The following is a 23,256-nucleotide window of genomic DNA, read 5'->3' as shown; positions in this document are numbered from 1 at the left end:
GGGAGGGGAGGACACTAAATCCACCCGGGGCTGTTCCTGCTTTTCCCAAAAAAAAAAAATAAATCCCTGGAACAGCCTCAGTGGGAAGGGGACACAAATTCCAACCCCATCCCTCCTTTTTCCCAGTTTGGCTCTGATTGTCTCAGTTTGGGAATTCCAGAGGAATTTGAGTGTCCCAGTCTGGGAATTTCTGAGGACTTTGAGTGTCCAAGTCTGGGAATTCCTGAGGAATTTGAGTGTCCCAGTCTGAGAATTCCTGAGGAATTTGACTGTCCCAGTCTGAGGATTCCAGAGGGATCTGAGCCCAGTTTGGGAATTCCAGAGGGATCTGAGCCAGGAGCAGAGCAAGGAAAACACTACTGGGAATATCAGGAATATCAGGAATCTGCTGGGAGAGAGCTCAGACATGGCTGGGGCTGCATTCCCAGTGCTTCCCAGTGTGTCCCAGTGTCTCCCAGTGTCTCCCAGTGCTTCCCAGTGTGTCCCAGTGTGTCCCAGTGCGTCCCAGTCCAGCCAGTCCCAGTGGCTCTGAGCTGATCCCTCTCCCAGCGAGGGCTGTGGGGCCTGGGGGTGTCCAGAGGGGTCACTCAGTGTCCAGCTGGGAATTCCAGGCTCTCCAGAGGGGTCATTCCACATCCAGACAGGAATTCCAGGCTCTCCAGAGGGGTCATTCCACATCCAGACAGGAATTCCGGGCTGTCCAGAGGGGTCACTCAGCGTCCAGTTGGGAATTCCAGGGATTCCAGGCTCTCCAGAGGGGTCACTCCTTGTCTGGCTGGACACTCTGGGTTCTCCAGAGGGGTCACTCAGTGTCCAGCCAGGAATTTTGGGAATTCTGGCCTCTCCAGAGGGGTCAATCCATGCCCAGCTGAGAATTCCAGGCTCTCCAGAGGGATCATTCCGTGTCCAGCTGGGAATTCCAGGCTCTCCAGAGGGGTCACTCCTTGTCTGGCCGGACATCCTGGGGCTCCTCTGGGCTGTCCAGAGGGGTCACTCCACGTCCAGTTGGCAATTTTGGGAATTCTGGGCTGTCCAGAGGGGTCACTCTGTGTCCAGTTGGACACTCTGGGCTGTCCAGAGGGGTCACTCTGTGTCCGGCCGGACACTCTGGGCTGTCCAGAGGGGTCACTCTGTGTCCGGCCGGACACTCTGGGCTGTCCAGAGGGGTCACTCTGTGTCCGGCCGGACACTCTGGGCTGTCCAGAGGGGTCACTCTGTGTCCGGCCGGACCCTCCGGGCTCTCCGGACGTGTCTCGTCCATGCCAAAGTCACCCCAGTAGGGGAAACTCTCCAGGGCACAGCTGGGAAAACAGAGCAGGAAAAGGGATCCAGGGAATGGCCAGAATTCCTGGAACAGCCTCATCCCAGCAGAGCTGGAAAAGGGGGAAATTCCCAACCCAGAGATGGGAATTCCAGCCCCACTGCCCGGGATCCTCTGCCCTGGGATCCACAGGGAGGGGCTGGGATTGCCCTGGGATCCACAGGGAGGGGCTGGGATTGCCCTGGGATCCACAGGGAGGGGCTGGGATTGCCCTGGGATTGCTCCAGGATCCACAGGGAGGAGCTGGGATTGCCCTGGGATCCTGGAGCTGTCCTGGGTTCTCCTCCTCTCTCCTGTCCCTTTCCTGTCACACACATCCCACCCCAGGGATGAGTTGGGGCTGTCCCAGGTCCCTTTCCCATTACACAAACCAACTCTGGGACCCACAGGGATGAGCTGGGACTGTCCCGGGCTGCTCCTCCTGTCTCCTGTCCTTTTCTTGTCACACAGATCCCACCCTGGGATCCACAAGGATGAGTCGGGGCTGTCCCAGGTCCCTTTCCCGTCACACAGACCCCACCCCGGGCCGCCCAGCCCCTCCCCGTGCCGTTACCTGGCTCCGGGCGGGGCGGGGCTGTCCCCGCGCTGTCCCCAGGCCAGGGCGGGGCTGTCCCCGCGGTGTCCCATGGCGTAGTGCAGGATGGCCTCGGTGACCGAGTGCGGCCCCCGGCCCTGCACACAGGCCTCGATGGCGGCCACGGGCAGCTGGCTCTGCAGGAACAGGTGCAGGCGGCTGTCGGAGAGCAGCACGGCCTCTGCACCACCCTGGGGACACAGGGACACCCTGTCACCACCCTGTCACCTCTGTCACCTTCTGTCACCTCTCACCCTGCAGGGACAGGTGCAGGCGGCTGTCGGAGAGCAGCACGGCGCTCTGCACCACCCTGGGGACACAGGGACACCCTGTCACCTTCTGTCACCTCTGCCATCATCCTGGCACCTTCTGTCACCTCTGCTGGCACCCTGTGACCCTCTGTCACCTCCCACCCTGCAGGGACAGGTGCTGTCGGAGAGCAGCACGGCGCTCTGCACCACCCTGGGGACACAGGGACACCCTGTCACCTTCCGTCACCCTCTGTCACCTCTGCTGGCGCCCTGTGACCTCTGCTGGCACCCTCTGTCACCTCCCACCTCACAGGGACAGGTGCTGTCAGAGAGCAGCACAGTGCTCTGCACCACCCTGGGGACACACAGGGACACCCTGTCACCTCTGCCAGCACCCTGTCACCTTCTGCCACCTCTGCTGTCACCTCTGTCACCTCTGCTGTCACCTCCCACCCTGCAGGGACAGGGAACTGGCTCTGCAGAGACAGGTGCTGGGGACACACAGGGACACCCTGTCACCTCTGTCATCACCCTGTCACCCTCTGTCACCTCCCACCCTGGGGACACACAGGGACACGGTCACTCTGCTGTCACCCTGTCACCTCTGCTGGCACCCTCTGTTACCCCTGGGTACACAGTCACCCTGCTGTGACCCTGTCACCTCCTCCCCACGGTCACTCTGCTGTCACCGTGTCACCTCCCACCCTGGGCACACGAGGACATCACCCTGAGGGGACAGGGACAGCAGGGTCACCCAGCCCTCCCTGCTGTCACCTCCCGGCCACTCCTGGGTGCTGTCCCCTCCCCTCGGCCCGTCCCAAACCCCAATCCCCAAACCCCAAATCCCAGACCCTGTACCCCAAACCCCAATCCCAAATTCTGCACCTTGAACCCAAAACACCAGACCCCAGCCCCAAACCTGACTCCAAATGCAAACCCTGCACCCTAAACCCCAAATTCTGCACCCTAAAATCCACATCCCAAACCTGACCCCAAACCCCAGCCCCCACATGCCAAACTCCAAACCCCAAACCCCAAATGTGACCCCAAACCCCAAATCCTAAACCCTGAACCCCAACTCCCAAACCCCTGACCCCAAATCCAGAATCCCAGACCCCAATCCCCAACTCACAAACCCCAAACCCCAACTCCCAGCTCCCAAACCCCAAACCTCACTCCCAAATCCCCAACTCCCAAACCCCAGCTCCTAAACCCTAATCCCTAGACCCCAAACCTCACCCCCAAACCCCAAATCTCCAAACCCCAACTCTCAAACCCCAACTCCCAAACCCCAGACCCCAAACCCCAACTCCCAAATTCCAAATCCCAAATCCCACTCCCAAACCCCAACTCCCAATCCCAAATCCCCAAACCCCAACTCTCAAACCCCAATCCTCAGACCCCAAACCCCACCTCTCCAGGAACTGCTGCAGGCCCTGCCTGCGCCTCTCGATGAACTCATCGCTGCTTCCCACAAAAAACCCGGATTTTCCCGGCAGCTCCGGCACCGGCCTGCAGGAATTGGGACAAAATCAGGACTGGCTCTCCCAGGATCCCAAATCCCGGCAGGTTTTGGGGTTTATCCCGGGAATTCTCACACCAATCCGGCGTTTTTCTGGAGCTGCCTCCTCAGCCAGGCGAATTCCCGGTAGCGGCGCCGCACGCACGAGGTCTTGGCGGTGAAAGCCTTGCTGTTGGTCTGGGAAAATCCACGGGATGGGAGTTAATGACCCCTGGGAGTTAATTATCCATGGGAATTATCCAAGGGAATTATCCCTGGGAGTTATGCATGGGAATTATCCAAGGGAGTTATCATCGAGAATTATCGCTGGGAGTTATTGTTGGGAATTATCACTGGGAGATATCTCTGAGAATCATCCCTGGGAGTTATCCATGGGAATTACCCCTGGGAATTATCCCTGGGAATTATCCTTAGGAATTATCACTGGGAGATATCTCTGAGAATTATCCCTGGGAGTTATTCCTGGGAATTATCCATGGGAATTATTGCTGGGGTTGAGGGGGTGGATCTCAGTCATTGAGGGATCCAGGATGGGAATTATTCCTGGGAATTATCCTTGGGAAGTATCCTTGGGATTGAGGGCTGAGGGATCGAGGATGGGAATTCTCCATGGGAATTCTCTGTGGGATTGAGGGGCTGGATCTCAGTCACTGCAGGATCCAGGATGGGAATTCTCCCTGGGAATTCTCTGGGATCCAGGACCAGGATCTCGGTTACTGAGGATCCGGGATGGGAATTCTCCCTGGGAATCCTCTGTGGGATCCAGGACCAGGATCTCAGTCACTGCAGGATCCAGGATGGGAATTCTCCCTGGGAATTCTCTGGGATCCAGGACCAGGATCTCGGTTACTGAGGATCCGGGATGGGAATTCTCCCTGGGAATCCTCTGTGGGATCCAGGACCAGGATCTCAGTCACTGCAGGATCTCCTCAATGCCAGATCCCAGATTAATCCGGGATATGATCCCGATGATTCCCCTCCACAGCTCAGGATGATCCCACTCTGGAGCCGCTCCCAGGGCTGATCCCAACCCCAATCCCAACCCCAATCCCAACCCCAATCCCGGCTCACGTGCAGGAAGATCTTGTAATCCACGTAGGAATTCCAGGAGCCCTCGTTGTGCACGCGGGGATCCTGCACCCGCACCGTGGTCAGCTCCTGTGGGGGCGTGGGGATGGCATCCCTGAGTCCCTGACATTCCCATTCCCCATTCCTGCTTTTCCAGACATTCCCACTCCCATCCCTGCTTTTCCAGTCATTCCCTATTCCCATCCCCATTTCCCAGCTTCCTGGGAATGGCACAATCACTTCCAGACATTCCCATTCCCCATTCCCATTGCCACCCCTGCTTTTCCAGACATTCCCATTCCCCATTCCTGCTTTTCCAGACGTTCCCACTCCTATCCCTGCTTTCCCAGCTTCCTGGGAATGGCACAAACACATCCAGACATTCCCATTCCCCATTCCCCTTCCCCACCCCTGCTTTTCCAGACATCCCCATCCCCATCTTGCTTTTCCAGACATTCCCATTCCTGCTTTTCAGCTTCACAGGAATGGGATCAGGGTTTCTTGAACAGGGATCCACCCCCATCCCATTCCTACTTTTCTAGACACCTCCAGCCATTCCCATTCCCATATTCCCACTCCCATTCCCACTTTTCCAGCTTCCCAGGAATAGGATCAGGGAGCTCCAAAAACCAGGATCCACCCCCAATTCCTGCTTTTCCAGCCATTCTCAGTCCCATCCCTGCTTTTCCAGACACCTCCAGCCATTCCCATTCCCATTCCTGCTTTTCCAGCTTCCCAGGAAAAGGATCAGGGACTTCAAAAATTGGGATCCATCCCCATTCCTGCTTTTCCAGACATTCTCATTCCCATCCCTGCTTTTCCAGACACCTCCAGCCATTCCCATTCCCATTCCTGCTTTTCCAGCTTCCCAGGAATAGGATGAGGGAGCTCCAAAAATTGGGATCCACCCCCATTCCTGCTTTTCCAGCTTTCTGGGAATGGCACAGACACCTCCAGATATTCCCATTCCCACATTCCCATTCTCAGCTGCCATGAATTATCCGTGGAGATGGAATTCCCAAGAGCCCAACCCGCCCAAATTCCGGGATTTGGGAATGAACCAGGAATGTTCCTCACTTCCTCTCGGTTCTCCAACATCCTAAAGCCAGAGCCCAGCAGGAAACATCTGGGAAAACAAAATAAAAAACGGGAATTTGGAAAGAGAAATCCTTTCCCTGGGTTTTCCGTGGATTCTGCATTCCCCAGAATTCTGGGATCCTGCAGTTTTTGGGAATAGTGGAAATCCCAAATTTCCAGTATAAATAGTGGAATTTAAGAAAAGCCTCCATTTAAGGAGCTCTGGGATTCCCATTTTGGATTTTTTGTTCCCAAATTCGGGATTTTCCAAGGCTCTGCTGCCTCTCACCTGCCCGGGATCGGAGTTCAGGGAGAGAATTCCAGGGAAATTCCTCATTTCCAGGGAAATTCCTGCCAGGGAAAGCGCTCACTGTTATCTCAGCCTCCTTATCTTTTATCCTAATCCATCCCTAAGAACCTTTCCCAACCCTCTGGAACAGAGAGAATCCCCATCCCCATCCATGGAAAAAACCCTCCAGAGCCAGAAAAACGGAAATTAATCTCATTCATTCCTGATTTTCCCTGCTGCAGCTGAATTCCTGACTCATGAATCCCATTTATTCCCTATTTTCCTTGGACACAGCCGCCTCTAAAACAAACTGAAAGTCTTTTTTTTCCAGGATTTTCACCCCACCCCATTTCCCCTTCCCAGGGACGTCCCGCACCACAAGGAGCCCCAAAACCCTGGGGGGAAAAAAAAAAAAAAAAAAAGGAACGAATTCCACTTCTTCCTTTCCCACGCCGCGGGGGGAATCCCCGAGGCTGTTTCGTCTTTCTAGGGAAGGAAAAGATTCCTCAGGACGGGAATGGGAGCCCAGGCCGAGCTCAGGGCGCTGAGGGCGAGCCCGGCCCGGGGAGAGGCCGCGACCGGGGCTGAGGCCCAGCCCAGCGCCGCCCCCTCCTCTCGGGGGGTTTGGGGACAAAGAGACCCCTCAGAGACCCCAACGGGACATGGAGACCACGCAGAGACCCCGAGAGGACAAAGGGACGCCCCCAAATCGGTCCCCTCCCTTCAGGGTCCCCTCACCTCGCACAGAGCGCGGCCCCTTTAAGCGGCGGCGGAGGCGCGCGGGTTTATGGCGCGGGCGGGGCCGGAAGTTCCGGTGCGGGGCATGATGGGAGTTGTAGTTCGACGTCGCTGTGGGCACCGGGAGAAGGAGGAGGGGGGACATGGAGGGGCTGGAGCTCGAGGGGCGGCTGAGGGAATGGGAATGTTGATCCTGGAGAAAAGAGGGATCAGAGGGGGATTCTGGAGCTGCACAAAGGGCCAGGGAAGGGTTTGGAGCTCCAGGAGCGGCTGAGGGAGCTGGGAATGTTGATCGTGGAGAAAAGAGGGATCAGCAGGGAATTCTGGATCTGCACAGGAGGGAACATCGGGCTCTGATCCCAAGGGACAGGGGAAGGTTTGGAGCTCCAGGAGAGGCTGAGGGAATGGGAATGTTGATCCTGGAGAAAAGAGGGATCAGCAGGGGATTCTGGATCTGCACAGGAGGGAACATCGGGCTCTGATCCCAAGGGACAGGGGAAGGTTTGGAGCTCCTGGAGCGGCTGAGGGAGTAGGAATGTTGCTCCTGGATCAGGAATTGTGTGGGAGCTGGAGGAGGACAGGGATTGTTCTTCTGTGCCGTGTCCACTCCAGGGTCACTCCGTGGAGTGGCTGGAGGGGGGACAGGGAGAGGTTTGGATCCCCTGAGGGAGTGGGAACATTGGTCCTGGAAAAAAGAGAGATCAGGAGGGACTTTCTATCTGCCCAAGTCCCTGACAGGAGGGGACAGCCTGGCTGGGCTGTGATCACAGGGATTGTCTCAGGCTGGACACAGCAGCAATTTCTCCATGGAAAGGAGGATCTAACACTGACAACAGGGTGGTGCTGGAGTCCCCATCCCCAAAACCCCGTGGAGGTGGCACTGGGGGACACGGCTTAGCAATGCCAGGGCAAAGGTTGGGCTTGGTGACCTCAGAGGGCTTTTCCAGCCTGAACTACTTCAGGATTCCCTAAATAAGATCATTTATGGAGCACAGGGCGGGCACAGCCCACTGGAGGGGGCACTCGAGGCTCTGACCTGATGGACAAGGGGGTTTTGGGGCACGGCTTGGACTCAAAGACCTGCGAGGTCTTTCCCGCCGTTAATGATTTCCTGACTTAATGATTTAGTTAATTTAATTTAATTTAATTATTACATGAGTTGAACTTATTTCGTATTTAATTATTTAATAATTAAGTTATTAAATAAATTTGTTTCATTTTTAATTATTCAATTAACGGCGCGCATAACGGAAGGGGCCTGGACCACGCCTGAACTACGCCTCCCATCACACCCCGCGAGGGCGGCGGACTACACCTCCCACAACCCCCCGCGCGCACGCCGGCCCGCCTTTCCCCACGGACTACACCTCCCATCACCCCCCGCGCCCCCTCAAACGGAACGCCCTGGGGCTCGGCGGCGGCGCGGACTACACCTCCCAGCGCCCCCCGCGCGAGCGCGGCGCAGGCGCCGTGCGGGCGGCGGGCAGCGGCGCTGGCCGGGCTCTTTTGTTCAGGGCGGCGGACGGAGCGCGGCCAGGCCCGGGCCCCCCCCGACCCCCGAGCGCGCCCCCCGCGCCCCTTCCCTCGGACACCGGCGGCGGGGCTGTGCGAGGTCAGCGGGGAACGCGCGCCGGGCGCCGGGGGGGCCGCGGCGGCGATTGGGGCCGGGGGGGGGTCGGGGCTGAGGGGGGTGAAGGGGGGCGGGGCGGCCGTGGGGGAGGGGAGGTGCTGAGGGGGGTGGGGGAGGGGAGGGGGGAAAGGGGGTGCGGAGAGGGGGAGGGGAGATGGGGAGGGGGTCAGTGATGGGGTTTGGGGTACAGGGATGGGGTTAATGCAGAGATTTAGGGTTTGGGGATGGGGTCAGTGCAGGGATTTGGGGTGCAGGGAGGGATCAGTGCAGGGATTTGGGGCTGGGGTCAGTGTAGGGAGGGGTTTGGGATGCAGGGATGGGGTCAGTAATGGATTTGGGGTGCAGGGATGGGGTCAGTAATGGATTTGGGGTGTAGGGATGGGGTCAGTGCAGGGATTTGGGATTTAGGGTGCAGAGAAGGAACAGTGCAGGGATTTGGGATGCAGGGCTGGGTTTTGGGGCTGGTGTCAGTGTGTAAGGAGGGATTTGGGGTTTGGGGCTGGGATCAGTGCAGGGAGGGGGTTTGGGGGATGTAGTGATGGGATTTGGGGTGCAGGAATGGGGTCACTGTAGGGATTTGGGGATGGTCAGTGCAGGGGTTTGGGGTGCAGAGATTGGGTCAGTGCAGGGATTTGGGGTGCAGGATTGGGTTTTGGGGCTGGAGAAAGTGTAGGGAGGGGTTTGGGGATGGGGTCAGTGCAGAGATTTGGGATTTGGGGATGGGGTCAATGCAGGGGTTTGGGGTGCAAGGAGGGAACAGTGCAGGGATTTGGGGTGCAGGATTGGGTTTTGGGGCAGGAGAAAGTGTAGGGAGGGGTTTGGGGATGGGGTCAGTGCAGAGAGGGGTTTGGGGGCGCAGAGAAGAGATCAGTGCAGGGATTTGGGATGCAGGGCTGGGTTTTGGGGCTGGTGTCAGTGTGTAAGGAGGGATTTGGGGTTTGGGGCTGGGATCAGTGCAGGGAGGGGGTTTGGGGGATGTAGTGATGGGATTTGGGGTGCAGGAATGGGGTCACTGTAGGGATTTAGGGATGGTCAGTGCAGGGGTTTGGGGTGCAGAGATTGGGTCAGTGCAGGGATTTGGGGTGCAGGGATGGGTTTTGGGGCTGGAGAAAGTGTAGGGAGGGGTTTGGTATTTGGGGATGGGATCAGTGTAGGGGTTTGGGGATAGGGTCAGTGCAGAGATTTGAGGTACAGGGATGGGTTTTGGGTCTGGGATCGGTGCAGGATGAATTTGGGGATGCAGAGAAGGGATCAGTGCAGGGATTTGGGGTGCAGGAATGGGGTCAGTGCAGGGTTTCGGGGGTGGTCAGTGTAGCAATTTGGGGTGCAGGGATGGGGTCAGTGTAGGGATGGATTTGGGGCTGAGGTCAGAGTAGGAATTTGGGGTGCAGAGAAGGGATCAGTGATGAGATTTGGGGTGCAAGGAGGGGTTTTGGGGCTGGGGTCAGTGCAGGGATGGATTTGGGGGTGCAGGAACGGGGTCAGTGTAAGAATGGATTTGGGGCTGGGGTCAGTGCAGGGATTTGGGGTTTTGGGGCTGGGGTCAGTACAGGGATTTGGGGTGCAGGGCTGGGGTCAGTGCAGGGATTTGGGGTTTTGGGGCTGGGGTCAGTGCAGGGATGGATTTGGGGCTGGGGTCAGTGCAGGGATTTGGGGTGCAGGAATGGGCTCAGTGCTGGATTTTGGGGCTGGGGTCAGTGCAGGGATGGATTTGGGGGTGCAGGAACGGGGTCAGTGTAAGGATGGATTTTGGGGCTGGGGTCAGTGCAGGGATTTGGGGTGCAGCAGTGGGGTCAGTGCTGGATTTTGGGGCTGGGGTCAGTGCAGGGATTTGGGGTTTTGGGGCTGGGGTCAGTGCAGGGATGGATTTTGGGGCTGGGGTCAGTGCAGGGATGGATTTTGGGGCTGGGGTCAGTGCAGGGATGGATTTTGGGGCTGGGGTCGGTGCAGGGATGGATTTTGGGGCTGGGGTCAGTGCAGGGATGGATTTTGGGGCGCTGGGAAAGGGGGATCAGTGGGATGGGATGTCTGGAATTTTGGGATGGGGGTTCTGGGGCTGTGCCCCCCAAAAAGGAGGGAAAAAGGACAGTTTTGGGGTCCTGGAGTTTTGGGATTTCGGAGTTTTGGGATGGGGAGACCCCATGGAGAGAGGAGAGAGAGGAAGGAGTTGGGAAAATGGGAAACTGTGGGGTGGAAGTGGGTTTTTAGGGGGAGAAAAAGTGGAATTTGTGCGGGAGAAAAGGGGATTTTGGGGGGCGAGGAAAAGGGATTTTGAGAGGAGAAAAAATGGGATTTGTGAGGGGAAAAAGTGGGATTTGTGAGGGGAAAGGGGGGATTTTTGAAGGAAAATGTGAGATTCGTGGATGAAAAAAGTGGGATTTGTGAGGGGAAAGTGAGATTTGTGAAGGAAAAAGGGGAATTGTGAGGGGGAAAGGGGGAATTGTGAGGGAAAAAGAAGGATTTGTGAGGGGGAAAAGGGGATTTGTGAGGGGGAAAGTGAGGTTTGTGAAGGAAAAAGTGGGATTTGTGAGGGGAAAAAGTGGGGTTTGTGTAGGAAGAAAGGGAATTGCAAGTGAAAAAGTGGGATTTGTGAAGGGAAAAGGGGAATTGTGAGGGGAAAAGTGGGATTTGTGAGGGGAAAAAGGGGAATTATGAGGGGAAAAGTGGGATTTGTGAGGGGAAAAAGGGGAATTGCGAGTGAAAAAGAAGGATTTGTGAGGGGGAAAAGGGGAATTGTGAGGGGGAAAGTGGGATTTGTGAAAGAAAAAGAGGAATTATGAGGAAAAAAGCGGAATTTTGCAGGACAGGACTTAAAACCCCCTCGGTATGAGAGGAAAGGGCCCAGCGGGACCCGATCGGGGGAGGGACAAACCACAACTTTTGGCGGGAAACGGGAAAAATCCCGGGGAAAAAAAAATCCCGGGAAAAAAAAAACCCGGGAAAAAAATCTGAGGAAAAAATCCCAGAAAAAAAACTGGGGAAAAAAATCTCGGGAAAAAAATCCCCGGGAAAAAAATCCCGGAAAAAAATCTGGGGAAAAAAATCCCCGGGGAAAAAAATCCCGGGGAAAAAAATCTCGGGAAAAAAATCTCGGGAAAAAAACCCGTGAAAAAAAATCTGGGGAAAAAATCTCGGGAAAAAACCCCGGGAAAAAACCCCGGGAAAAAAAACCCCGGGAAAAAAATCCCGGGAAAAAAAATCCCGGGGAAAAAATCTGGGGAAAAAATCCCGGGAAAAAAATCTCAGGAAAAAAATCCCGGGAAAAAAAAAATCCCGGGAATCTGGACCTGGAACAGGAATTGGGGAATTCAGGGTGGAGCCGGGGCTGGGAATGGGAAGAAAAACTACTTTTTTTGGGGAGAAAATTCTGCTGGAATTTTTAGAGCTGGAGGAGCCAAAACTCCTGGAAAAATTTGGGATTTTTATGTTTTTGGAGAAAGACATGGGGAAAGTTTTTCCTGGGAAAAAAAAATTCAGATTTGGAGCTGGGAATGGTTCAGTTATTCCGGGAATTTTCCCCATTGGGGGAATTTTTTTTGGGTGGGGAAACTTTTGGAATGTGGATTGAGGGAGGATCCCAAGGAAAGGATTCCTGTAAAACTGAGGGATGCCAGGAGGGAAAATTGGGAATTTGGTGGGATAATCCCAAGGTTTTGTTGTGAAAGAGGCTGGAAATGTGAGGAAAAAAAAAATAAAATAGGGATAAATCCCAAAATTCCTCTGGAAATTGAGAGGGGAGAGGTCAGGATCCTGGAATCCAGGGAATTCAGCTGAGGCTGCTCCAGCTGCCAGGAAATGTCCCAAAAAACCTGGGAATGGGCTTGGAATGAGGCCCCTCCATCCCCTGGGAATTCCTTGTGGGAATCTGGGAAAAATGGACTCAGAAATGCCTCAAAATGAAGAAAAAAATGGCCAAAATGGACCCAAAAAATGCCCCAAAATGCTCAAAATCCAGAAATTTCCTGGCTCGGAATCCGGAATACTCTCAGCTCTGAATCCAGAGTTTTCCTAGTTTTTGTCAGGGAGAGAAAAATGGAAGATTTCCAATTTTCTTGAGAGTTTTTCATCCCAGCCAAGGGAGAAAAAAATCTTGAATGGGAAAATCCTTTTTTTTTTTTTTTGAGGGGCAGCTCTGGGTGTTCAGAAACAGGCTGGAAAAAAATTGGGAAAAACTGAAAAAAAAAAACAAAACAACAAAAAAGCCCACCTGGAGCAGCTTTTAAGGAAAAAAAAAATCACATGGAATTGCTGAATTAAAAGAACCAAAAATCCAAAATTTTTGTGGCAAAATCGTGGCGTAAATCCACCAGGATATTTTTGGGAATGTAATTCCCAATCTCAGCGGGTTTTTTTTCCCATTTTTTCCCCCCTGCAGCAGCCCGGGAAAGCGGAGAAGCTGGCCAGCACAATGGGAAAAAAGCAGAACAAGAAAAAGGTGGAAGAGGTGCTGGAGGAGGAGGAGGAGGAGTACGTGGTGGAAAAGGTCCTGGACCGGCGCGTGGTGAAGGGAAAAGTGGAATATCTGCTCAAGTGGAAGGGATTCTCTGAGTGAGTCAGCCCTGGAAAGGGGTTTTTTTGGGAAAATGGGAAGTGGGGGAGTGATATTGGAGGTGGTGGGGGGTTTGTTGTGGTGGGGAGGGAGAGAAAATGGGGAGAATCTCAGTGATCTTAAAAAAAATCCTGGTGTTCCCGAGGGTTTCTCATCCCAGGCAGGAAAAGAGAGAAAATCCTGGAAATTCCCAATGATCCTAAAGAAAATGCCAGGGTTTCCAAGGGTTTTTCATCCCAGGTAGGAAGGGAGAGAAAATCCTGGAAAATCCCAAGGAAATGCCAGGGTTCCCAAGGGTTTCCCATCCCAGGCAGAAAAAGAGAGAAAATCCTGGAAAATCTCAATGGTCCCAAGGAAAATCCCAGTGTTCTTGAGGGAAATCCCAGTGTTCCCAAAGATTTCACATCCCCAAGCAGGGAGGGAGAGAAAATCTTGGAAAATCTCAATGTTACCAAGGAAAATCCTGGTGTTTCCAAGGATTTCCTGTCCTAGGGAGGGAGGGAGAGAAAATCCTGGAAAATCCCAGTGTTACCAAGGAAAATCCTGGTATTCCCAAGGATTTCCTGTCCTAGGGAGGGAGAGAGAGAAAATCCTGGAAAATCCCAGTGTTACCAAGGAAAATCCTGGTATTCCCAAGGATTTCCTGTCCTAGGGAGGGAGAGAGAGAAAATCCTGGAAAATCCCAATGATCCCAAGGGATATCCCAATGTTACCAAGGATTTCCTGTCCCAGGCAGGAAGGGAGAGAAAATGCTGGAAAATCCCAATGATCCCAAAGGAAATCCCAGTGTTCCCAAGGGAAATCCTGGTATTCCCAAGGGTTTCCTATCCTGGGGAGGGAGAGAGAGAAAATCCTGGAAAATCCCAGTGTTCCCAAGGGTTTCCCATCCCCAGGCAGGAAGGGAAAAAAAATCCTGGAAAATCCCAGTGATCCCAAGGAAAATCCCAGTGTTCCCAAAGATTTCACATCCCCAAGCAGGGAGGGAGAGAAAATCCTGGAAAATCCCAATGTTCCAGGGTGGGAAATCCCATTGTGATCCGGAAACAGATCCAGGAGGGATTTCCCCTCTCAAACTCAGTGTGGGATCCAAGGAATTCTCTCCTGGGAAGGGAATAACCTCCCTTCCCTCCAGCATTCCCACCTGGATCACTCCAAACATCCCAAAGTCCATGTCTTAAATTCCCAAAATCCCGGTGCTGCCACACCTGGGTATTTTACTGGGAAAAAAATGGGAAAAAACTGGGAAAGGGCAGGAAAAGGTGGGAAAAAATTGGAAAAAGCAGGAAAAAACTGGGAAAAGGTGGGAGAAGCTGGGAAAAAACTGTGGGGAAAGCTGGGAAAAAATTGGAAAAAGCTGGGGAAAAACTGCCGGAAAGGTGGGAATAACTAGGGAAAAAACTGGGGAAAAGCTGGAAAAAAATGGGGGGAAAAGCTGGAAAAAACTGGGGAAAAGCTGGGGAAAAGCTGGAAAAAAATGGGAGAAGAGGTGGGAAAAAAATTGGAAAAAACTGGGAAAAGGTGGGAAAAATTGGAAAAGCTGGGGAAAAAATGGAAAAAACTGGGGGAAAACTGGGAAAATCTGGAAAAAATGGGGGAAAAAACTGGGAAAAACTGGGGAAAGGTGGGAAAAAATGGAAAAAACTGGGGAAGGTGGGAAAAATTGGAAAAAAACTAGGGAAGGTGGGAAAATTGGAAAAGCTGGGAAAAAATTGGAAAAAACTGGGGAAAGGTGTGAAAAATTGGAAAAGCTGGGAAAAATGGAAAAAACTGGGAAAAGCTGGGAAAGATCTGGGAAAAGCTGGAAAAAATGGGGAGAAAAACTGGGAAAATTTGGAAAAAATGGGAGGAAAAGCTGGAAAAAACTGGGGAAAAGCTGGTGGAAAAATTGGAAAAAACTGAGAAAAAAGTGGGAAAAGCTGGGGGAAAAGATGGAAAAAAATGGGGGAAAAGGTGGGAAAAATGGTGAAAAGCTGGTAAAAAACTGGGGAAAAAATTGGAAAAAACTGGGAAAAGCTGGAAAAACTTTGAAAATCTGGGGAAAAAAAAAAAAAAAGATTTATTTGTGTTTTCTGCCAGCGAGGACAACACCTGGGAGCCCGAGGAGAACCTGGACTGCCCCGACCTGATCGCGGAGTTCCTGCAGTCGCAGAAAACCGCCCACGAGAGCGAGAAATCCGAGGGCAGCAAACGCAAGGCAGAGTCAGACACGGAGGACAAGGGGGAGGAGAGCAAACCAAAGAAAAAGAAGGAGGAGGTGAGGCTGCAATGGGATAATGGAGAGAGGATTTTGAGTAAAATCCGTGGGAAATGTTGTTTCAAGGGGGGGTTTTCACAAGGAATGGGAAGGTGGAGCGTTGGGAAGTTGGGGAGGTGATGGGTGAGCTGGGATTGGTAGGGCAGGGAGAGAAAAAAGGGGAAATGCTGGTGTTCTCAGGGAATTCCCATCCCCAGGGAAAATCCTGGTGTTCCCAAGGAATTTCTATCTCCAGGGAAAATTTCAGTGTTCCCAAGGATTTCCCATTCCAGGGAAAATTCCTGGTGTTCCCAGGGAATTCCCATCCCCAGGGAAAATTCCTGGTGTTCCCGAGGAATTCCCATCCCCAGGGAAAATCGTGGTGTTCCCAAGGAATTCCCATCCCCAGGGAAAATTCCTGGTGTTCCCAGGGAATTCCAGCAGGGCAGGGAGGGAAAATCCCGGAAAATCCCAATGTTTTCAAGAATTTCCTATCCTAGGGAAAATCCTGGAAAATCCCAGTATTCCCAAGGTTTTCTCATCCCAGGGTAAATCCTGGAAAATCCCAATGTTTCCAAGGATTTCCCATCCCAGAGTAAATCCTGGAAAATCCCAGTATTCCCAAGGATTTCCCATCCCAGGGAGGTAAAAAGTGGGAAATCCCAGCTTTTCCTCCAGGTGGGAAAGCAGGAGGCAGGAATTGCTTCTTGGAGAGGGGAGGGAGGAGGTGGGGTGGGAATTTCCTCAGGATGCTCTGGGATGGTCGGGAAAAGAGCACAGAAAGGATTTGCAGGCCGAGTTCCCAGTTTGGGTTTCCAGTCTGGCTCCTAGTCTGGTTCCAGTCTGTTTTCTGCATCCCAGTTTGGTTTCCCAGTTCAATCCCAGTTTGGTTTTCCAGTTTGGTTTCCCAGTTTGATCCCAGTCCTGTTCCCAGTTTGATCCCAGTCCTGTTCCCAGTTTGATCCCAGTCTGATCCCAGTCCTGTTCCCAGTTTGATCCCAGTCCTGTTCCCAGTTTGATCCCAGTCCTGTTCCCAGTCTGATCCCAGTCCTGTTCCCAGTCTGATCCCAGTTTACCCAGTCCCTGCCTCCTGTTCCTCCATCCCAATCCCTCTCCAGCCCTCCCTGGATCCTTCCCTTCTCCAGCTGAACATCCCCAGCTCTCCTGGAGCCCTCAGCTCACTCCCACACCCCTAAAATTCCACCCTGATCTTCCCTGCTCATCCCAGAGCCGGGGAATATCACTCTGGGAATTCCCAAATGGAATTTTATCCCTTAAAAAAAAAAAAAATTAATTTTCCCCTTTTCCCAGTCGGAGAAACCGCGCGGCTTCGCCCGAGGCTTCGAGCCGGAGCGGATCATCGGAGCCACGGACTCCAGCGGGGAGCTGATGTTCCTGATGAAGTGGTGAGGGCTGCAGGGGGGCCTGGAGCCTCTGACCACCTTCCCAGGGAGGGGAAGGAGCTGCTGGATCCTTCCCTTGGATCCACGGGGTCGGGAATTGGGATCAGGGGTTGGTCATCTGTGCCGTGGTCACTGCAGGGTCACTCCAGGGAGGGGCTGGAGCGGGGCCAGGGAAGGGCTGAGGGAGTGGGAATGTTGATCCTGGAGAAAATAGGAGTCAGAGAGGCATTCTGGATCTGCACAAAAGGACAGGGAAGAGTTTGGAGCAGGTGAAGGAACTGGGAATGTTGATTGGAGAAAAATGGGACTGGGGGAATTCTGGATCTGCACAACGTACAGGGAAGGGTTGTTTGGAGCTCCAGGAGCAGCTGAGGGAGTGGGAATGTTGCTCCTGGATCAGGAATTGTGTGGGAGCTGGAGCAGGACAGGGATTGTTCCTCTGTGCCGTGTCCACTCCAGGGTCACTCCAAGGACATGGAGGGGCTGGAATGGGGCCAGGGAAGGGTTTGGAGCTCCAGGAGTGGCTGAGGGAATGGGAATGTTGATCCTGGAGAAAAGAGGGGTCAGAGGGGGATTCTGGATGTTCACAAAAGGACAGAGAAGGGTGTGGAGCTCCAGGAGCAGCTGCAGGAGGGAATGTTGATCCTGGAGAAAAGAGGGATCAGAGGGGGATTCTGGATCTCCTAGAGGGACAGGGAAGAGTTTGGAACAGCTGAGGGAGTGGGAATGTTGATCCTGGAGGAAAGAGGGATCAGGAGGGACCTTCTGGATCTCCACAATGGACAGGGAAGGGTTTGGAGCTCCAGGAGTGACTGAGGGAGCTGGGAATGCTGATCCTGGAGAAAAGGAGGATCAGAGGGGGATTCTGGATCTGCCCAGAAGGGAACATCGGGCTCTGATCCCAAGGGACAGGGGAAGGTTTAGAGCTCCAGGAGCAGCTGAGGAAGTGGGAATGTTGATCCTGGAGAAAAGTGGGATCAGAGGGGAATTCTGGATTTTCACAAAGGGCCAGGGAAGGGTTTGGTTTGGAGCTCCAGGAGCAGCTGGGGGAGTGGGAATGTTGCTCCTGGATCAGGAGTTGTGTGGGAGCTGGAGCAGGACAGGGATTGTCTCTGTGTGCCATGGGCACTTCAGGGTCACTCCAAGGACATGGAGGGGCTGGAATGGGGCCAGGGAAGGGTTTGGAGCTCCAGGAGCAGCCGAGGGAGTGGGAATGTTGATCCTGGAGAAAAGGGGGATCAGAGGGGAATTCTGGATTTTCACAAAGGGCCAGGGAAGGGTTTGGTTTGGAGCTCCAGGAGCAGCTGAGGGAGTGGGAATGTTGCTCCTGGATCAGGAATTGTGTGGGAGCTGGAGCAGGACAGGGATTGTTCTTCTGTGCCGTGTCCACTCCAGGGTCACTCCAAGGACATGGAGGGGCTGGAGCAGGGCCAGGGAAGGGTTTGGAGCTCCAGGAGCAGCCGAGGGAGTGGGAATGTTGATCCTGGAGAAAAAGGGGGATCAGGAGGGACCATCTGAGGCCCCTGACAGGAGGGGACAGCTGGGAGGGAGTCAGGCTCTGCTCCCAGGGAACAGTCAGGGTCAGGGATTCGGGGTTGGGATCAGGGTTAGGGTCAGCAGTTAGGGTCAGGGTTTTAGGGTTAGGGTTCCCTGGGACATCTCAAAGATTCTACTCCCTTTCTGCTCCCCATTTTACCCCATTCCTCCTTTTCCCCCCTCCCTGACCCCGTCTCTCCTCCCACTGCAGGAAGAACTGACGAGGCCAACCTGGTGCCCACTAAGGGTCAGAGTCAGGGCTGGGATCAGGGTTAGGCTTAGGGTCAGGGTTTAGGGTAAGGGGTTAGGGTCAGGGTTTAGGGTTAGGCTTAGGGTCAGGGTTTAGGGTAAGGGGTTAGGGTCAGGGTCAGGGTTTAAGGTAAGGGATTATGGTTATGGTCAAGTTCAGGGGTCAGTGTCAGGGTTAGTGTTAAGGTCAGGGGTTAGCATTATGGTTTTAGCGTCACTGTTAGGGTTTTAGGGTTAGGGTCAGTGTAAAGGGTTGGGGTTTATTGTAAGGGCTTAGGGTCAGTGGTGGTGCTCACCAAGGGTCAGAGTCATGGTCAGGGATTGGGGTCAGGGTTCTCTGGGACATCCTGAGCCCCTCAGGAATTCCATTCTGCTCCCCCATTTCCCCCATTCCTCCCTGACCCCGTGTCCTGTCCCACTGCAGGAAGAACTCTGACGAGGCTGACCTGGTGCCCGCCAAGGGGCAGGGGCAGGGGTTAGTGTCAGGGTTAGGGGTTTAGGGCCAGGATCAGGGTCAGGGGTTAGTGTCAGGGTTAGGGGTTTAGGGTCAGGATCAGGGTTAGGGTCGGTGTCAGGGGTTGGGGTTTAGGGTCAGGGTCGGTGTTAAGGTTAAGGTTCCTCCCTGACCCCATGTCCTGTCCCACAGGAAGAGCTCTGATGAGGCCAACCTGGTGCCTGCCAAGGATCAGGGGTTAGGATCAGGAGTTAGTGTCAGGGTTAGGGTTTTAGGGTCAGTGTCAGGATTTTAGGGTTAGGCTCAGTGTCAGGGGTTGGGGTTTAGGATCAGGGTTAGGGTTCCTCTCTTTCCCCCTCCCTGACCCCTGTCCTGTCCCCCTGCAGGAAGAACTCTGACGAAGCCGACCTGGTCCCCGCCAAGGGTCAGGGTCAGGGGTTTAGGGTCAGGATCAGAGTTAGGGTCGGTGTCAGGGGTTGGGGTTTAGGGTCAGGATCAGGGTTCTCCCTTTCCCCCTCCCTGACCCCTGTCCTGTCCCCCTGCAGGAAGAACTCTGACGAAGCCGACCTGGTCCCCGCCAAGGGGCAGTCAGGGTTAGGGGTTTAGGGTCAGGGTCAGGGGTTTAGGATCAGGGTCAGGGATTGGGGTTTAGGGTCAGGGTTGATATTAAGGTTAGGATTCCTCCCTGACCCCTGTCCTGTCCCCCTGCAGGAAGAACTCTGACGAGGCCGACCTGGTCCCCGCCAAGGGGCAGAGTCAGGGTTAGGGGTTTAGGGTCAGGGTTAGGGGTTTAGGATCAGGGTCAGGGATTGGGGTTTAGGGTCAGGGTTGGTGTTAAGGTTAGGATTCCTCCCTGACCCCTGTCCTGTCCCCCTGCAGGAAGAACTCTGACGAGGCCGACCTGGTCCCCGCCAAGGAAGCCAACATCAAGTGCCCGCAGGTGGTGATCTCCTTCTACGAGGAGAGGTTGACATGGCACTCGTACCCCTCAGAGGACGATGACAAGAAAGAGGACAAGAACTAAACCCTGCTGGGGCCCCTCTCCGGGCGCCCTTCGGCGGGTTTTGTTTTTTTTTTTTTTCTGGTGGTTTTGTTTTTTGGGAAGACGATCGGAACTTTTGTGGGGTGTTTGAGCAAAGGAGGAGGAGGAGGAGCCCCAGCCCGGTGTGTGTGTGCCCTGCAGCCGCTCCCTGCCGTGCCCAGGTTCCAGCAGAATCCATGGAATTCCACATTCCATCGGAGAATTGGGGGGGAGGGAGGATTTGGGGGGGTGGGGGGGACACAAACCTTTGGGGTCAGTTGGGAATTCGGGGAGGGGTCTCAGAGCAATCAGTGGGAGAGGGAGCAAAGCCCCTCCCATGAAGGACTCACCGGGATGGGGATTGGGAATGGGGTTGGGATTGGGAATGGGAATGCAGATGGATCCTGCTTTTCCCTCCACACCCATCCCAGCAGCCCCAGCCCTGTTCCCAACAGTGTTCACTCTGCATTTTTAAGGCGTAGCATGTGTGTAGGTCTTTCAATTTGGATTTTTATTTTTCCCTTTTATTTTTTTGTTCGTTTGTTTTCTTTTTTTTTATTATTTTTTTTCTTTTGCTATTTCCTGGTGTTATCCTTTGGGAAGGGAGGGGAGGGATTTTTTTTTGGCGGGGGGCAATTCGGTCTCTTTTAATCAAGGAGGGAAATGAGGTCTGGTGACGTTCCCAGATCATTTCCAGATTTTTTTTTTTTTTTTTTAAAAGAACCTGAATTTAGTTGTTTTTTTTTTAAAAAAAAAAAAAACAAACTGAATTCAGCAAAGAAATTCTGGTGGATTTAAAAAAAATTAAGGGAGAAAGGGAGAAGATCCCAGAACTGGGGGACAGAGACACTGAAACTGTGAATGTCCAAAATCTCCAGAGCTGATCCTCGAGCGATTTTTAGGGGGAATTTTTTGGGGGAGGGAAGGGTGGGAAAAAGGGGAGGGAATTTTTGGGGTGGGAGGGGGAACAAAGGGGAGACTTTGTGAAAATGCAACTTTGTGATTCTGTATCGTCCTGCAGCAGAACTGCCACTCCTGACACGTGCATTGTATGGGGACGGGGGGGATGAATTTTTACCCTTTTATTGCCTTTTTAACCCCTTTTCTTTTCCCTTCTAAGGTGCTATTTCTCCGAATTAGGAGGGGGAAAAATAATCCCTCCCAAAAAAAAAAAAAAAAAAAAAAAAAAAAAAAAAAAAGGAGATTTCCTGAATTTCTGACCACTGGTTCCTTTTCCCACCCTGGATTTTCCTGCCCAGCCAGCAGGGCGGGAATGTGGGAGGGACAAGAGCAGCACAAGGAAAAATCCAATCAATCCCAATTCCTCCCCAAAGCCAGGCTGGGAACTGCTTTCCCAAAACCTCTTGGGGGGGGGAGTTTTTTGATTTTTAAAATCAGATTTATTTCCCAAATCCTGAACTATTTAAGTGACTCCAGGGGTGGGATATCTCGACGTGCATCATTGTACAAACCTTTTTTTATGAGCATGTGTTTGGGTTCCTGTGCAAAAAACTCCGTGTGCAAATGTAAAAGTTCGTGTTTGGATTTTAACTTCATACCGAGCTCTGTCCAGTTTTTATTTTGATTTTGTTGTTTGGTTTTTTTTTTTTTTTCTTTTTGTCTTGACTTTTTTGTTTGTTTTTTGGTCTCAATAAAATTTTAGATTTATAATCCTGATTTTTAAATTAATTTTTTAAAAAAAAAAAATTGGTTTTTTGAATTTTTTTTTTTTAATCTTTTCTTTGCCTTGCTCCCTTTTCCTCCAGCAATGAGTGCCCAGGTAGAGCAGGACACGGAGGGAAAGTGAGCCCTGAGCCAGGTTAGAGCTCTGGAGAAGGTTCTGGAGCAGGTTCTGGGGTTGTTTTGGCCTCCAGCTGCAGCAGAGAGGCTCAGGCAGAGCCCCGGGGCCTGGCCTGGGAGCCTGGAGGGGATTCCAGCGCCTGAGGAGGGTAAGTGACCTTTGCTTCCCCTCTCTGCCCAGGCTGGGGGGGACTTGGGGGGATCTGGCAGAGCTTTGGGGCTCTGGGGGGATGGAGGGGGCTCCTGTCGGCCCCCAGGGCAGGGGAGGGCAGCAGGAGGAGGAGGAAGAGGATGATGGTTCCTGGAGGAGGAAGAGGAGGATGAGGGCTCTTGGAGGAGGAAAATGAGGGTTCTTTGAGGAGAAAGAGGAGGATGAGGGTTCCTGGAGGAGGAAGAGGAGGATGAGGGCTCTTTGAGGAGGAGGATGGTGGTTCCTGGAGGAGGAAGAGGAGGATGAGGACTCTCGGAGGAGGAGGAGGGTTGTTGGAGGACAACGAAGAGGATTCTTGGAGGACAAAGAGGGGAATGGCTTCTGGAGGATGATGATGGCTCCTGGATGAGGATGATGATGGTTCTTGGATGAGGATGATGGCTCCTGGATGAGGATGATGATGGCTCCTGGATGAGGATGATGGTTCCTGGAGGATGATGGTTCTTGGATGAGGATGATGGCTCCTGGATGAAGATGATGGTTCCTGGAGGAAGATGATGGGAAGCCAGACCTTCCTCAGGCTCCAAAGGCCCCAGGATCACCTGGAGCTTCCCGATGGATTTGGGCACAGGGAAGGAGCTGTGAGAGCTCTCAGGAGGAGCAGCAGATCCTTCAGTGGATCCTGTTCCAGAGAAAAGAGATCCTGGAAGGAGCAGAGATCCCAGGAGGAGCAGTGGATCCCTTCTCTGTGAGCTCCCAGCACCGTCCCAGGGAATCCTTGTGGGATTTTCTGCCAGCTGGGATCCCACCCTAAGCCAGGCCCTAAGGAAGATCTGGAGTAACCACCCAGGAGGAGAACAGGAACTGCCTTGGATCCAATGTGGATTTATTGTGGATCCAGTGTAGATTCAATGTGGATTCAATATGAATTTATTGTGGATTCAATGTGGATCTAATGTGGATTTATTGTAGATCTCTTGTGGATCCAGTGTAGGTCCAGTGTGGATTCACTGTGGATCTAACGTAGAACCAGTTTTGATTTATTGTGGATTTATTGTGAATCCAGTGTGGATTTCAGGCCCCACATCCCCTTGGCTGAGCTCAGATCCAGATCCAGCGCTGGGAGTGGGATCAGCCCCTTCCCACCCCAAGGAAAAGGGATTTTGGGGACGGCTGGAGCTGGCACTGGGATTTGGGGTGGATCTCCCAGTTGGGTTTGGCCGAGGGAGATGATGGGGATGAACTCCCTGGAGAAAACCATGGAAATATCCAGGATTGGACCCACAGAATTCCCAGGAGCAGTTTTCCATCCTTGCCTTGTTCAAAGAGGAGCCTGGAGCTGCTTTCCAGTGGAAATCCAGGTGGGATTGAGGCGCTGGAAAAACTCCCA

General features: G+C 53.3%; 2 protein-coding genes across 3 annotated transcripts; one reads left to right on the top strand and one right to left on the bottom strand.

The window, feature by feature from the left end:
• Positions 1 to 663: 663 nt before the first annotated feature.
• On the bottom strand, positions 664 to 6,901 carry SNX11 (sorting nexin 11). Of its 2 annotated transcripts, XM_083877694.1 has the most exons (9): positions 6,841 to 6,901; positions 6,103 to 6,164; positions 5,814 to 5,862; positions 4,740 to 4,826; positions 3,745 to 3,845; positions 3,560 to 3,658; positions 2,345 to 2,357; positions 1,875 to 2,074; positions 664 to 1,301 (listed from the first exon to the last, which is right to left on the bottom strand). In XM_083877694.1, exons 3-9 carry the CDS (start codon positions 5,832 to 5,834, stop codon positions 938 to 940), a joined length of 885 nt encoding a protein of 294 aa, XP_083733820.1. In that variant the 5' UTR covers positions 5,835 to 5,862; positions 6,103 to 6,164; positions 6,841 to 6,901; the 3' UTR covers positions 664 to 937. The 2 variants fall into 2 exon arrangements, with proteins under 2 accessions (XP_083733820.1, XP_083733821.1); XM_083877695.1 differs by lacking the exon at positions 2,345 to 2,357 and having other exon boundaries at positions 1,875 to 2,054.
• A 1,495-nt stretch (positions 6,902 to 8,396) lies between these two features.
• Positions 8,397 to 20,660, top strand: CBX1 (chromobox 1). The gene is made up of 5 exons (XM_083877601.1): positions 8,397 to 8,452; positions 12,846 to 13,018; positions 15,096 to 15,273; positions 16,564 to 16,658; positions 19,774 to 20,660. Exons 2-5 carry the CDS (start codon positions 12,879 to 12,881, stop codon positions 19,916 to 19,918), a joined length of 558 nt encoding a protein of 185 aa, XP_083733727.1. The 5' UTR covers positions 8,397 to 8,452; positions 12,846 to 12,878; the 3' UTR covers positions 19,919 to 20,660.
• The last annotated feature ends 2,596 nt before the right edge of the window (positions 20,661 to 23,256 follow it).

This window comes from Zosterops lateralis (genome assembly GCF_965231275.1).
Source record: "Zosterops lateralis genome assembly, chromosome: 24".
Lineage (NCBI taxonomy): Eukaryota > Metazoa > Chordata > Aves > Passeriformes > Zosteropidae > Zosterops > Zosterops lateralis.
This window is presented reverse-complemented; position numbering and strand designations above follow the sequence as displayed.

Bases quoted from the DNA above. Each gene is read 5' to 3' on its own strand.
- SNX11 (XM_083877694.1), bottom strand. From the start codon at position 5,834: ATGTTGGAGAACCGAGAGGAA. The intron at 4,827-5,813 runs GTGAGGAACATT...ACGCCCCCACAG, and splicing joins TGTTGGAGAACCGAGAGGAA to GAGCTGACCACGGTGCGGGT. The intron at 3,846-4,739 runs GTGAGCCGGGAT...GGATTTTCCCAG, and splicing joins ATTACAAGATCTTCCTGCAC to ACCAACAGCAAGGCTTTCAC.
- CBX1 (XM_083877601.1), top strand. From the start codon at position 12,879: ATGGGAAAAAAGCAGAACAAGAAAAAGGTGGAAGAGGTGCTGGAGGAG. The intron at 15,274-16,563 runs GTGAGGCTGCAA...CCCTTTTCCCAG, and splicing joins CAAAGAAAAAGAAGGAGGAG to TCGGAGAAACCGCGCGGCTT. The intron at 16,659-19,773 runs GTGAGGGCTGCA...GTCCCCCTGCAG, and splicing joins CTGATGTTCCTGATGAAGTG to GAAGAACTCTGACGAGGCCG.